The sequence below is a fragment of the Ooceraea biroi genome, chromosome 4 (genome assembly GCF_003672135.1).
Source record: "Ooceraea biroi isolate clonal line C1 chromosome 4, Obir_v5.4, whole genome shotgun sequence".
Taxonomy (NCBI): domain Eukaryota; kingdom Metazoa; phylum Arthropoda; class Insecta; order Hymenoptera; family Formicidae; genus Ooceraea; species Ooceraea biroi.
The window spans coordinates 16,225,286-16,239,755 of record NC_039509.1 but is presented as its reverse complement, the minus strand read 5'-3'; the positions used below and the strand labels follow the sequence as shown (position 1 = coordinate 16,239,755).

The 14,470-nt window shown below is 50.4% G+C and overlaps 1 protein-coding gene across 1 annotated transcript in view; it reads right to left on the bottom strand.

The window, feature by feature from the left end:
- The window catches only part of LOC105284945 (protein lozenge), a 29,518-nt gene extending 15,534 nt beyond the window's left edge, over window positions 1-13,984 (bottom strand). Inside the window, exons 1-4 of the mRNA XM_011348833.3 lie at window positions 12,972-13,984; window positions 12,555-12,785; window positions 7,841-7,954; window positions 2,789-3,100 (exon numbers count right to left, since the gene is read on the bottom strand). Of these exons, the coding sequence (XP_011347135.1) occupies window positions 2,789-3,100; window positions 7,841-7,954; window positions 12,555-12,785; window positions 12,972-13,227 (913 nt within the window). The 5' untranslated portion in view covers window positions 13,228-13,984. The remainder of the gene's footprint in view (window positions 1-2,788; window positions 3,101-7,840; window positions 7,955-12,554; window positions 12,786-12,971) is intronic.
- Window positions 13,985-14,470: the final 486 nt, after the last annotated feature.

Here is a 14,470-nt window from a genome sequence, read left to right as displayed (position 1 = left end):
CGAGAGGAGGAGAACGACATGCGACGACGATGAGGACAACGAGGACGACGAAGGAAGACGCGAAGACGGGAAACGAGAGTCCACCGCTGGTACTTGCAGCCTGTACGAGTAGACGTGGAGGCAGACAGCAGGAGTCAGCACAGAATATACAATCAGCATGATTGTTTGACACCCCATAATCAGCGTCCTTACCCCTACCAGGCCATGGCTACATCGTGGCTTCTCCGTTCGTTTTGCTCGTTGCCCTCCCGCCCCCGCGTACCTCCTTTTGCTGGTGTTGTACCCAGCCAGGCACTGTTCTCCGTTCCTTTCACGTTGATACCATCTGAGATCCGTTCCTCTCCTCTTCCTCTTCTCTCCTCTCTCGTCGTTCGTTCCTCTCACATCACCTCTTCGGGTACCTACTCGGTCCGCTACCACTGCGCGCGGGGCCTCATTACCCCGATCACGACTCGAAATGAGACTCGACTGGGCAAGGAAGACGAGAAACGGACACGGTTATATTATAAGAGACAGCAATAATGTTCGCTTCCATTTTTTCTTTATCTAAGGAACTCCCGACCGAACCTACCGAACGACCAGCCGGCCGGCCACATGGCATTTATTCCTTCGGCCTGACGACAACGAGTGAACGAGAAAATTTCTGCAGTGATACAAAGTAATCGCAGGATCGCGCGATACTCGAGAGAGATCCAGAAGCAGAAAACTCGCTGTATTTTACATTCTTATTCTTGCCTTTTTATTCTTATTCAAGGCTCATTGAAGCGTAAAGTATTTTCACTTTCCCTCGCATTTTTACTCGTGCCATTACAAAATTTTTTAACAATTTCGCTTTTTCTTATACAACTTTCCGGCACGTACGTGAGATTTAGAAAGCAATCACCGGAGGAAGAAGGCGAGAAGAAGAAGGAGGCGAATAGGTTCGATTCAGTAACGTCGCAAGCGAAGCGAACAGAAGATAAAAGGAGGAGTCGCGCGAGCGAAGGGCAAAAACAACATGGATCCAGCTCCGGATCGATCGAGAAGCGACCGATCGATCCCTGGTATTACGCAGACGTGCACGTGAGTCGTGCGTGAGTGCACGAGCTTGTCGGGCATGCCGTCGGCGAAGAGATCCGAATCGGGTGAACAGAGTTATCCGTAGATGGAGGATCTGCTAAGGACGAAACGGACGTCTCTCTCTCTCTCTCTCTCTCTCTCGCTCCTTTTTTCCTCCTCTGCCTGAAGGGAAGACGAAAATTGCATCCACCGACGCGCTCGGTCAATTTGCACCACGCTCGAGAGTCCGGCGCGGTTCAAAATTCGGAACTGCTCATTAGAGACATGAAAGTGGAAAGAAGTGTCGAAGGAACGAGCGCCGGTAAATGGAATATCCGGCGAGATTGCATTCATTCATGCAAGGATAATAAAAGAGTGAAATCCATCGTCGGCTTGTCCACCCCCGACACGTTTCACTCTGACGGCAGCTCTTTCAGACAGCGGCTAACGAGTCGGCTCGCGTTCTTTCGGGCGCGCGAATGGTGAGGTTTGCGCGGATAAACGAGCTAATTACGATGGTCGATACAGGAAAGTGTCTCGGGTGACGAGAAGTCTCGGTCCTCGGGACGTAACGGAGGACCCGATCGCAGGATCGAGGGGAGGCGAGAAAGCCATGTCGGCGGAGGAGGAGATTAGGGCAAAGAGAAACCGCAACGTAGCTTCAAAGAGGTCTCGCCATCCAGGGGAGCGTCTACTTAACTTTGATCAGGTCGAGACCGCTGATGCGAGACGAGCCGCGCAGAAATAAAGTGCCTTGCCTCGACCTTCCCGCCTTTTTGCATCCTAAATTATCCCGATAGTTCGAGATATCGAAGCTATCCGACGGTCGCAGGTTTCGCGCGCGTATCGCGCTGTTACGCGCAGAGAATGCTCGTGTTTTTACCCTCGTCGACTCGACGAATTTTTATCATAGTTCGGCGATTTAACGCCGCTGCGGAGTTCTTAAGAAAGTTATGAGGAGGCGGAGAATCTCCGCGGAGCAAAAAGGAAATTTTCCCGGAGGAAAATCTGTACGTAGGACTCGGTAGTGCTTATTCGCGACCGATGACGAGGTTCCTCCTCAAGAGGAGGAGAGAAGGACACTTTTTCCTCGTGCTACAGCGACGCAACGGTGCATCGAGAGAGACAGAGAGAGAGAGAGAGAGGGGGGGGGGGAGATGGAAACGGCAGGTTGAATGTCGTTATTACGTTGAATTAGAGGGTGCAGAGCCGGAACGAGGTATGAAACTATTACCTCGCGAAACGGCAGAGGTTTCTTCTCTGTCCATCTCATCGGGATCCCCCTCTACGATTTCTGTCCTTCTTCACCCTCTCGTGACGAAGGGTTGGGTGGGGTAAGTGTGTAGTTTCGAGTCGCTCTCCACGAGGCACGAGGATGCTGCGCGAGGAGAGCGCGAGATGATGATAGCCGGCATCACGAATATCCATCACGAATCAAAGGAGCAAATAGAGCGAAAGATGTTGTTTCTACTTAACGCTTAGGCGAACATCGCGTAAATCTCCGCTGTGATACAAACAAGCGTCAACTACCTCGGAAACGGACGGACTATTCTTTGCAAAAATCTTGAATCAATCAATTTCAAACAAGTTTTCTTTCTTTGTAACAGTTAAATGATTCTTTTCAAAGCTTTATTGAATACTGACAAATAAATGCTAATGGAAATGCTACATGTATCTACCAATCAAACTGATTAATCTGCTAAGAAGCGGTAAAAAAAAGTAAGTAACAGCACGGAGGATCAAAACTCACCGCCGTGTTGAGGACTACGCTTGTAGCAATCCTGATGAGCGGAGGAGCCGCCGGTAGCCCCGAGGTGTGTACTGGAAGCCGGCGATGCGGTCGGGTCGGTGTTGTTGGGGTTGGTGCAGGCACCGCTAACCGAATTCGTGGTGACGTTGTTGCCGGTCTGCTGGTCGTGTAAGTGACTGCTGCTGTGATGATGGTGATGCTTATTCCTCCCGAAGGATTCGAGTTCCCGCAGGTGGGATCTGAACGAGGACGGCGCGTCGAGAAAAGGTCTCTGTCCCAGGCCGAGGGCGCGGAACTGCTGATGTTGCTGTCCTGAAAAATAATTATCTGCATGTGCATTTTGCACTACTTAACTCTGAATCATTTAACTTTGTTATGAATATTCGCGGTTGACAACGTGAGCTTGAATTGAGATTGAGATCGAGAGATTATTATCTATTTTTTCTCGATTGAAATCGCTTCGTAGACAAAAGTTTAGGAGAAAGTTCGCTTTCTAAGACTTTTATTCTTGTAGATCTCGCATGTTACTTGAACGGCTTCTAAATTTTTATGTTACTCGTGCTTTGACGTGATTCGGACACGTGGAATCCCTAAATTGGGTAGATTGACCAGCGCGCGTCTACGTCATTAGACCAATAGAGCAGGGTAATGAAGAAACTCGATCTCTCTTCCCTTGACAGACTTCAATAGCATTCCTCGCATATCCGGGACCCTCGTGGATGGACAGAATCTCGAGCCAAGTATCGCGGCGTGTACATAACGTGAGTACTCCCAGTCCCTATTACGGTGGATCCCGATACATATCGTTATACGATGCACATGACTCCGCATGTGTACGAGGATACGTCCCGAACGCTTACATAATTGTCGGAGATGCAGATCATTTGTAATAGAAAACACATCTTATACATAACAAGTAAATCAAAAATGTCAAGCGCGTGATTACTTTGTCAAGAATCCCAGGCAAGAATAAAATACAACACACGTGTCGTGTCTTTCGACGTGTCGACAGAGTTGATTATCGCGATTCCGGATTTGCCGTATTTACATACTGGCATTTTCGGAACGATGAAATACTCCATGTTCATCCATCATTGGTAGGCAAGAGAAGTAGCGCGTTCCCCCGTGCTTCTCTCGGTCCTTCCGTCTTTCTCTCTTCCAACGGTTTCAGCATCGAGGAGAGGCCAAGAATGGGAGCCTAGGCGCAAATTGTTATTCCCTGGGAGTAGAAGGGGAAGAGAGAAAGAGAGAGAGAAAAACATGGGGCGACGGTGAGGAGAGAAGACGGGAGAGTGAGATAAAGGAGAGGAGGGAGACACCTCCGGCCACGAGGGCGAACGACAAATAAAGTTCGACCGCAAACTGCACGAAATTGTCGGCGAGCCCAGATGGTCAGCTCCAGTGCTCTGACCGATGCCTACAAGATTATTCCTTGCTACCGACTACCACGATCGGCCCGCGCCAGGACGTATTACAAGTGAGGGGCCCGTGTATGGAGCCCCATAAAGATCCCACGACTTCTCACGTACCGGACGCCGATAATGCCCCAAACGTACGGAGCGTTACGCAGCGATGAGCCTGCCGATGTACTCTCCGCTCGGTTCGGGCTTTCGTGAAAGGTCAACCGGTAGACATCGCGAGATTCATCAGTGCAGGTCTCTCTCGTAAGAAGAGAGTGCTTCAAGAAACTCGAAAGAGACAGATGAACGCATGATGACGATGGACTCTTACAGCGCGTTGCACGACAACTACGAATCCTTTTCGTAAGAAATTTCGGTTCATGCAGCGGACGACGCGATCGTAACCGTCATCTCGCCGAATTAGAATACGAAAAACATTTAATTAGAACAAACGAGAACGACGGTGATACAACACCTTCATCAATTGCCCCTCTGGAGCTCGGATAAGCGGAGTGAGCAAGAACGAGTAGGTAGGACGGAGAGAACAATAATTCCAATCTCCACGGCACGAGTGGTGGGCTTATCTAATCAAAGTGTGGTGGCCCCGGGAGGACGGAAATAGCGCGGCTTTTTCCTCCTCTCTAATAACGGAGGGGCCCCTCCCTCCGCCCGTCTTACGTCCTCCTTGACGCCAGTGGTCAGACTAGCGCGAAGCGTTTTACAGATTTTATTCTCCTCTGGTGATATTTTTGTTCTATTTCTCAGGGTTAACTGCACTTCGCGGTATCCGCTTCCGCGATTTCGGACGCGTTCTGCAAGTAATTTTCCCGGCTAGCGCGCGTCCACGAGAGCGTTTCCATTCGTGAGCGGAAACCTCGCGAGATCCGCCACTCCTCGACGCCGCTTTATCAGGAGGTGGTCTTTAATCGGACTTTTCGGTCGCCGATAGAGCCTTCCTCTGACCGGTATCAGGATCAAGAGGGAACGAGGGAATCCAATCGCGAAGTAGCCCGGTTCAATTTTAACATTTTGATTGTCGACCACCGGACCGTCGAAATTGCTTCGTACGGTTCTTCCTTTCGTCGCTATCGGTTTTCTCGAAAACTGCATTTAAGAGAATGTCGATTGTGCGGACGTACGATTTTCCAGAGAGGTAAAACGAAACATCGATCGACCCGCCGGCGGGAAACCGACCAGTCGTCATCTCGGCTACTGATACCGACGGGTTGGCGCCTCTCGCGTCTCTCCCTTATCCGGTCCCCCGCGCGGTTTCTCAAAAAGGAATGCATATCGTCGTTTATCAATGAGCGAAAACGCGGGGGCAGGACGGATAATCGCCGGCGATGTAGCAGGTGGCGCGTCGCCGTTCGTATTAAAACAGGAAATCATTTGGCGAGTCCGTGACATGCCGCTAATAGACGACATTCCAAATACGGGGGCAATTACGGTACCAGAGCAAATTCAATTTCGACCTTTGACTGACAGCACCCATCTATCGATATCGTTCTGCTCGCTTGCATTCCGATGATTTTGGGCCACGGTGACGGGCGGCGGCCACTTTGTTTCGCGGGCGCCTCTCTCTTTCTCGATTTATCCGTGCAGCCCTCGATTCGCCCTGCGTTACGCTGCCGTTTCGGTTATTGGCAACTGACAAATTACTCAGGCACTACTACGCCGCCATTGATCCATCTAACGGAAAGTCAACATTATCACTTCCACCTTCTAATCTCGTCTGAACGACGTACGTTGTACGTTGTCGTCAGAACCACCGTTGAGTATCAGAATCTTATTTCTAGCGTTACTTATTTCTAGCATCTCGGTGATCCGAATACGAAAGCATCTTCTGGCGGATCTCCGCTGGTACTTTTTTCTCGAAGATGAGAGGAGAAAACCCACTGTTCTAACTCTTTCGCGCCGGTACTGCGAAACGAGGCGGCGAATTACGGAAATTGCCCGATTACCGGCCACGTCGTCCATGGCGCACGAGGCCCTATCGCGGAGGGATAATTTTCGATAACAAAAAGCTCGCGATTATGCAGGCAATAATGAGAGCCGGCAGGTGTCTTCGGGGCACCGAGCGTGGCGCATTGTTGGCGGCACAATGAAAGCACCGTTGTTGTTTTGCTTGTTTGTTGGCGCTCGTACGCCGGTTGCTGCATAGATTGTCTCCCTGATGCGTGCCAGCCGATGGGGCACGCCATTGGCAGTGCCAAACCCGTGTATGCAATATGTCGTCATGCGTGTTCTATTCCGCGGCGGTCCGTGCGCCACGCGACACGCGCGTTCGTCCCTTTCGTTGCGGAAAGGGCCAGTAGGTCGGCGACGCGACGTCCGGTCTGAACCGATTGGCTTAAATGACTTAAACGGACCTTCCAGGCCGCCTGAACTACCACCGGTGGACCACCGTCACCAACAGCCATGAAGACGTTGAAAGTGCGTGAAAATTATGCAACACGACATCTCCACGAGGTATTTAGTATTTTACTGTGTCAGTCCGTTTCAAAATTATCTACGGATGTAAGAAATATTTTGATTCTTGGCGGAACTACAAAGAGACTGATTGTTGCACTGTGATCAATGGTCAAGAGTTTTAATAATCAACTGTTTCTGTAACAGCGAGGATAATCATGATTGATGTTCTTTTTCGCGACTGCTAAGATCGGCGTAGCAGAGCAAAGTTGATCAAGTCAGAATCAAACGTGTTAATGAGTGGGGGAGGCATAAAAACTGTTGGTCGGTCAGGGATAAGGGTCGTTCGGGCCGCGACTTGAAACTTTAACTCCACCGTTAAGTGCACTTTATGTCAGCTGGAAAATTGACGAGGTTCACGCGTTTTTGCACCTGGTCCTGCCCGGGCCGAGTCAAGCAGTAAAAACATCAGTAAAATCAATCACGCCCGACCATTTCGAAAAAAATAGCGAAACGAGTGTATACGCGGCGCCCTGCTCCCATCAATACTTTATACAACAAATGCGAAACGCCCGCAAAAAACTGCCGTTTTCGCGGTTAACTCCGCAACGGCTATTAATCTGATATCGAAATAACGATCGCTTTTTTTTTTCGTTTGCCGCGGATGCATCCGAAAATAGGTGTTGCTCGAATCGTCGGATGCGCACAAATGCTGCGAAATCTCCTTTTGATGCGGGGGAGAAGGGAAACGGAACTCGCAGTTACAAAACTGGTGGTTTGGGGGCGCGCTCCTCCCCTTTCTCTCCCTAGTGTGCGATCAACTTTTACGTTACTGAGTTTCGCGTGATTCTATCAATTTCGGCCGACCGATAATGAGTTCGCCAACAGAATGTTTTAGCAATTTTTCGGGGGTTTTCGCGGTGAATTAGGGTAAGTGAGTTAGCGTATCCGGCGCGCACGAGCGCACGCTTGTAAAAGCATTGTCTCCCGCGTGCGTGAGTGCGTGCGTGTGCGTAGGTGCGCGAATGGCCCGACCCGAAACACGCACCAAGCGCGATACGCACGTCGACCACTGCATCATCGCGCACCATCTGCTCGGTAATGACTCCCCATTACCGCGTACAGGGACTTTCGTTGAATTATCGGTACATTTTCAGGGAATCCCCGGGGCCGCGCGGGCAGAACCGCGCCGGACAGATTTCGCGATCGAAGCGTCGCATAAAGTGTCGCATGATCCACTTACTCGTTTTCGATCGCGGCTCCCGCGGTCCGTCGACGGTCACCTTAATCGCCCTCGTGTAGGTCGCCACTTGGGGTGGCGTCGTCGACACGGTAATGGTGATGCTGAAGCTCTTTCCTGCAACACAAAGTAAACGGTATCATAAATTATTCTTGCAGAAATAGAGATGCTTTAAAAAATTTCGTTTGCTAATTTTCACGTAGAGATCCAAGTGATTTTTTCATTTATTTCTCTCTCTTTCTCTGTCTGCTTAATATCTATTTATTTATTTCAACAAATAACAATGTTTCCGATCAACATATCTACGCCTTTTCAGAAACGAATAGAGTTCGACACAATTTACAATTTGCAGCGTTGCAATTACGGCCGTGTCTATTAGATCTTAACGGATTCTCCCGGTATTCTTAAGCACGTTAAAAGGTAATAGAAGAGAAGTGGATGCTCGGGGGTGGAGCAGTCGTGTACATATATCATCGGGGAAGGTCTGGAAGTTGAAGGTTCGGTATATTAATTCCCTCTCCATAAACGTCCGTCGGAGAGATTGACTACGCGCTCTTAAACGGCCCATCGCGCGCTAATATGCATTCGGTAATTCGCCGCTCTTTCGCAGCTCTTCCGTTTGGTAGGCGAGGCGGCCGGTTGTCCCTTCCGACCAATTGTCCCTGCCGGACAGTTGGTTTCTATCACGCGGCGAAAAATTTACACACCGGACTTGGCCTCGCGTTATTTACGTTCCCCGGGATTAGAAACGGACGAGTCCGATACGTTTTTAACCGAGCGGCGCGGTCCGCCGTCAGCCAAGCCGACGTACCAGGCGATAACTTGACGTGGACAATTCGTACGATGACATCCATTTCGCGGGGTCTCGTTCTCTCGGAACACTCGGTGTCAACTTGTCCGATATGACGAAAACGAAACACGACCAAGACTGCTGTTTACGCCCAAAAGAGACGATACCTAACGCGCCGCGGACATGCAATCGTTTGTGTTGGCGTAAATGTCAACGATTTGTAATTGTCTCCCCTTGGTGCACCCAGTTCCACCTCGCTGTGTCTGTCAACATGATAACCGGCATCAAACACCGCCAACCCCGCGCCACCCCCCCGGGAGCTGCAACTGACTGCAGAGCTACACGGCGTTATATCCCAGTTATATCGTAGCCCTCTCCGCTCTTCCGCGATAGAGCCACCACCCCCGTCCTCCCCCTGTTGCACCCTCTCCGCCCGATCCCAGGATACCTCTCGCAGCCGTCATTGCCATCGTCATCGTTCATCTGTCGCGCGCACAGTGCATCGGAACATCGTGTTTTTGTATCGAGAATCGGATCCCTTCGATGCGATTCCTCGCGAGGACAGGCATCTACATCATTTCACGCAGTGAGATTCTACTAAAGGACTTTGAATTTTCGCAAGAGACGAATCAACGAAATTAGACTCGGTTTTCCAGAATGGCGAATCATTTCTGAGATTAACTCTCAAGAGTTAAGAGATCGATAAAGATCGCGGAAAATCCGGAGAGCCAAAGTCGGAAACCGTGAAGAGGGAAGTGGCGGAACCGATCGGAGAAAGGGTCGCGCGCTGCGCTGGACCCCTTCCCCCCTTCGGTTGAGTCCATCGCACATTTGGGGCTAATAATGCCGCACAGCCGACTCCCCTCTCCGGCGCCCAGACCTGCGGTTAATACTCGATGATGGGAACGGTCATCTGCAGAGACAGGACCCGGCCTGTGCATTCGCGAACGACGGACGGACGGACGGACGGACGGGCGAACGGACGAACGGACGGACGGGCGAACGGACGGACGAACGGAAGGACGGACGGACAGACAAAACCGGGCCACGCGTATGTGGCACCTATATAACGTGCAGCATCACAGCTCGACTACTCACGATCTCCCCGCGCGCTCGCGCGCGTATATCTCTCTCTCTTTTGGCGCGCGCGCGTGTGTATCGGTGCGTTGGCAACACACCGACGACGAGATGAGCGCGCCAGTCCAAACCGCCCACACACAACCACCCGAAACCACTCGAAACCGTCCGTTAATACTCGTGGCAACGAGCGGAGGGGACGAGGTCGCGTAGAGCTAAGCGAGCAACGTACGGGGTAGAAAGGTTAAGGGAGTGAGCCGGCGAGCGCGGGGGAACGGGCGGACGCGCGTCGGTGGTAGGGACGGAGTGGAGGTCCCCGAGTCTCCCAACAGGATGTCTCTGCAATTGTCAAATAATTACTATCGGTGGTAATTTCAGCCGTGTCGATATAGACTGCGGTATATTACTAATTATAGGCACGGGCCGCTTTCGACCCCGGCCCCGATGATGATGGAACGGTCGTCGCTGTTCCAGCCTCCGGCCCTCTTTCATTCGACGCTACTACATCCCGTTTCTTTCCGCCTACGGTGCGTTTTTGGGATCCGCTGGTGAATATACGGGAAGTGATAATTGGCGGGATCATATGATCCTGTGAACGCGACGTGACTGCTCTCGCACCGCTGCAGTTTTCGAAACGACTGTCCGCCGATGTCCCGATGTCCTCGTCTACCATTAAGACGCTTTAATCGGAAGAAAAATGATCGTTGACCGAGTTGCGGTTATTCCGCATTATTTCCTTTTTAGCGTAAACTGACTTTAATAGTCGGCTGATTAGAGGTAATAAACCGTGAGGTGTGATCGGAGTCGTAATTCTTGCGCGACAGCGGAAGACACGTGTAAAAGCAATTCCAATCCGGTATATGCGCTGGCGGACAATGGCCGGAGAGAATTGTGCGGTGAGAAAAATCGCGTCAGAGATATATCGCAGTCCTCATCGACTCCCGAAGTCGCCGAAAAATAATCTCATCGCGCGTTCATACGTGCCGCGATCCCGCTCTTTTTAATCGAGGAGGTAGTGGCCGATTTTTCGTGGCCTCGTCGTTTTAAAATCCTCGCAGCAATTTCTTGAATCAGTTTGCCGGCCGATGCGATGCAATTCAATCAAATTAATAAGTCGCGGAAACAAAACCTCGATGATAGGAGAGGGCCGGCTCGCCCGATGGTGGTGGCTGGTATCAACACACCGAGGGCGGTTTGGTCAATCGCCGAAATTGAGTATTATGGATTATCGGGGAGAGATTGAAACGACAAAAAAGATAAAAAAAAACATGTAACAACGAGCCAAAAAATGGACAAAGGGATCGAAGGATTTTGGGCGAGGGAAGTGTCTCTTTCGCTAATTGACTCCGGGGACCGATGCACCTGTGCGTCAGGAGGATGAAAATCGCTGACCCTGCACTTCATGATCGAATCAAATGAAACATAGATGACGCGCCACGGGACGAACATCCCGCCGTGTACGAGCAGTCCGGCCCGTTAATTCATAAACGCGCCCTCCGGATCATGGGGTGCAAAATGCATTTGTAGGCTTTGACAAAGCTGCCTGCTGATCCGTGAATAATTATTATCGGCCGGAAAATCGATATTTCCAGAATGCAAACAGATCGAACGTAAACATTTGATAAGAAAGTGGCATAGGACCGAAATAGTTTTGCCAACACGAGTCACAATAATCTTTGATTATTTTTCTACACGAAATGCAGAAAAGCTTTGACCATAAATATGCCTTTTTGTTAATCATGTATACCTTAAATAAATTGTTTAATATTAATATATTTATTTAAGGGATAACCGTTAGAAGACGATGGAGCTTTTGGTCACTGGTAACATCGAACTTGTCTCGATTCGAAGGAATTTCTGATAATTAGAGGTCTACGACGCTGAACATCTTAACTGAACTTTACTAGACAACTTTATTAGACATGTACAGAGATTACTTTACAGATCCAATTCGAGACAATTAGAGGACCATGAGATATAATACATGAGAATTGGTTTGTGTGTAGATAAAGTAAAGCTGTATGAGTGTACGCGTGTATATATGAACGATTTCGATATTATTAAAGAAAAAAAACAAAATGAATTAATTTCCACTTTGTTAATTACTTCCTATTAAACAGTTCTAATTTTGTCAATATCTCGAAAACAATTGATTGCAGAGATTACTGTGTTTTATTATCGCTTTGGATGTTTAAAATAATAAAAAAAACATCGTCATTTTGCGTCCTCAAATTTATTGGGATCCCCCCGATGTTTAATTAGTGTCGCTTCAATATTTTTATTAATCGGTTTGCGCGCGAAACAGCCGCAGGAGTTGACGGAAAATTAGAGTTGAAAATTAAACAAGTCAAGAGAATCGATCGAGAGAGCGTTGGTTGATTTTGGCAAGTCATCCTCTCCGTCTATATCCGTCCATATCCGTCGGATGATTTCTGATTAACGGCCAGTTGTTTCGAATGCTCGGTTGGGGCTTGTGGCAGACATCGAGTAATGACTCTGGGGGCGGCAGGAGAGCGGGAACTCGCGGATGGGGTGCACGGGGGTGAATGAGGGTGGCCCGATGATGCTGATTACAATAACCGTGATTTTAGAGGGCTGGAAATCGCGGCACGCGCTTTTGCTCGTTCTGATACATGGTGCTGCAGATTTGTCGTATGAACTTCGATATGATCAAAGGTATAGTAAATTGTTTCCGGGAGAATAATTGGAACATCGATCTCCCACAAACCCTCGATGCTTTTCCTTAAATGTGATACGTCCTTTTCGAAGTGTAAAATATTCTTTCTTAAATACGGTGCCGAGAAATGGCTGATAAATCGGATAAAGTATACTAGGTTCAAAGAAACTTACCTCTGCCGCTTCTACCGACGAACCTAAGGTCATTGAACTTGGCGACTTGGTTCTTCATCAACGCGGTGGAGTTTCGTAGTTCGGCGCAACAATTCTCGTCATTACCAGCGCGGACCGTCACCAAAGTCCCATCGCCAACCTCGCCGAGAGCGACCACTTTAAACGCCACTGGAAGGGTCTTGTTAGATCGCCAGTGCGTCGGTAGCTGGCTGCACAAGAAGTACGGCGATCCTGCAACACAGTGACACACATTTTTAAGACATTGTTCTAATAAGAGAGAATAATACGACGTGCGCTTATTAGATAAGATCTTACATCTTCCTTCTTACATTCTTTCTCTCTGCTTCCTTATTACTTGGCATATTTTGGTTATATATTAATACATTATATTCGATATTAATCATGATGAATACCAACCTGTTCGAACCAGTTCTCCAGGATGTTCGGCCTGCGCCTCGCCGACGAGCCTTTCGGTCCACCATAGTTCGCCGACGGCGGCACTCTCGCTCATCTCGCCGCCTCCACCCCCGGTGTCGGCGTCGTCTACCTGGTGGTACCTGCTGTTTATACCTTGCAGCGGCGCCAGGGAGGGACCGCACGGGCCGGCGCCTTCGTGGGATCCAATGGTGCCGTAATTCTCCCCGCAGCCCACGGAACCCACCGGTAGATGCATCCCATCGGCCAGTAGCCGCCCCTCGTCGCCCAAGCACGCACCCTCCGGCCGGGACGTCGTGATTTTTCACTTGTTTCACGGAGGCAACCCCGCCGTTTGTTATGACTCCAACTAGTTACTTCTATAAGCCTTGCGTTGCTCGTGACCAATCTGAAGTCGTTCCTCTTTCTCGATCATCTCACTGATCTTCATGATCAACCGCGATATCGTCCTAGCTAAAGACGGGGAATCTCAACACTGCCGGATCGCGTTCCGGTGATCTTGCTCCATGATCGACGCGGCAGCTGTTCTCAGTTGAATCTCGCGATGTACCGTTGCACTTCTTGCGCGACGCGTGACCGGAAAGTCCGGAGCAATTCAAAGGACGTCATCGCCGTCCATCGGTAGTACACTCAACACCTATCAACGATGTTCCAAGTCGACGATATCAACGTGTCACCGTGCGATTCTTCCCTACGAACACTGCCGCCAGCGATACCACCTAAATCATCTGTCACAATCTTTCTACTCCTACAGGTTGTCGCTACGGGATGGCCCAGCCGTCAGTTCCTCGAATCGGAATAACGTCACGCCATTACACTTGGATAAACAGCGCACTTTTCCTACATAATGCCTGCTGATATTTCCTTCTACAGCAACGGGCTACGTCATGATCGCGATTGTCGGTGGGGCGATTGGTCGACGGTCCTCTCACGCGGACGTCAGTCGCAGTCGACGGTGCGCGACGTAATGCCGCGCGGAGCGGCTCGGCGGGCCGCGTGTTCCGCGCGTAAGCGGCCCGGGACGGCCTAAACCCCGCGATCCTGGACCCCCGCCTCCACTTCTGCCCCCGAACTGACGCCCCTCGGCGGCTGGAACGGGCTACACTTCGGTACTCCCACCACGCGCTCCACCAGCCGTCCGCCCCACGTCGCGTCGTCGCGCGGCTTTTCGAACCGCGATCTCCACGGCGGAGTCTCCAACGGTGCACGCCTCACCGACGACGACGTTCTTCTCCATCGGCACCTCCGCCGCCCGTCCGGCCGGCATCCGGACGACGATGACCGTTGCCTCTCGCCAGCGAGAGATTTGCGCCGCACCTGCGTTCAAGTGCAAATTCGCCGGACCGTGCACCAGCAGACGTGATACGCATTGCGATACGCGCCGGGATAAACTCGCGGGATTCCCCGTGTGTCAGCGTGGCTGTTCTACTGCACGGTTTTCCTAAGCGGTGACTAGCGATTTCTATCTCGCGTGCGATCTT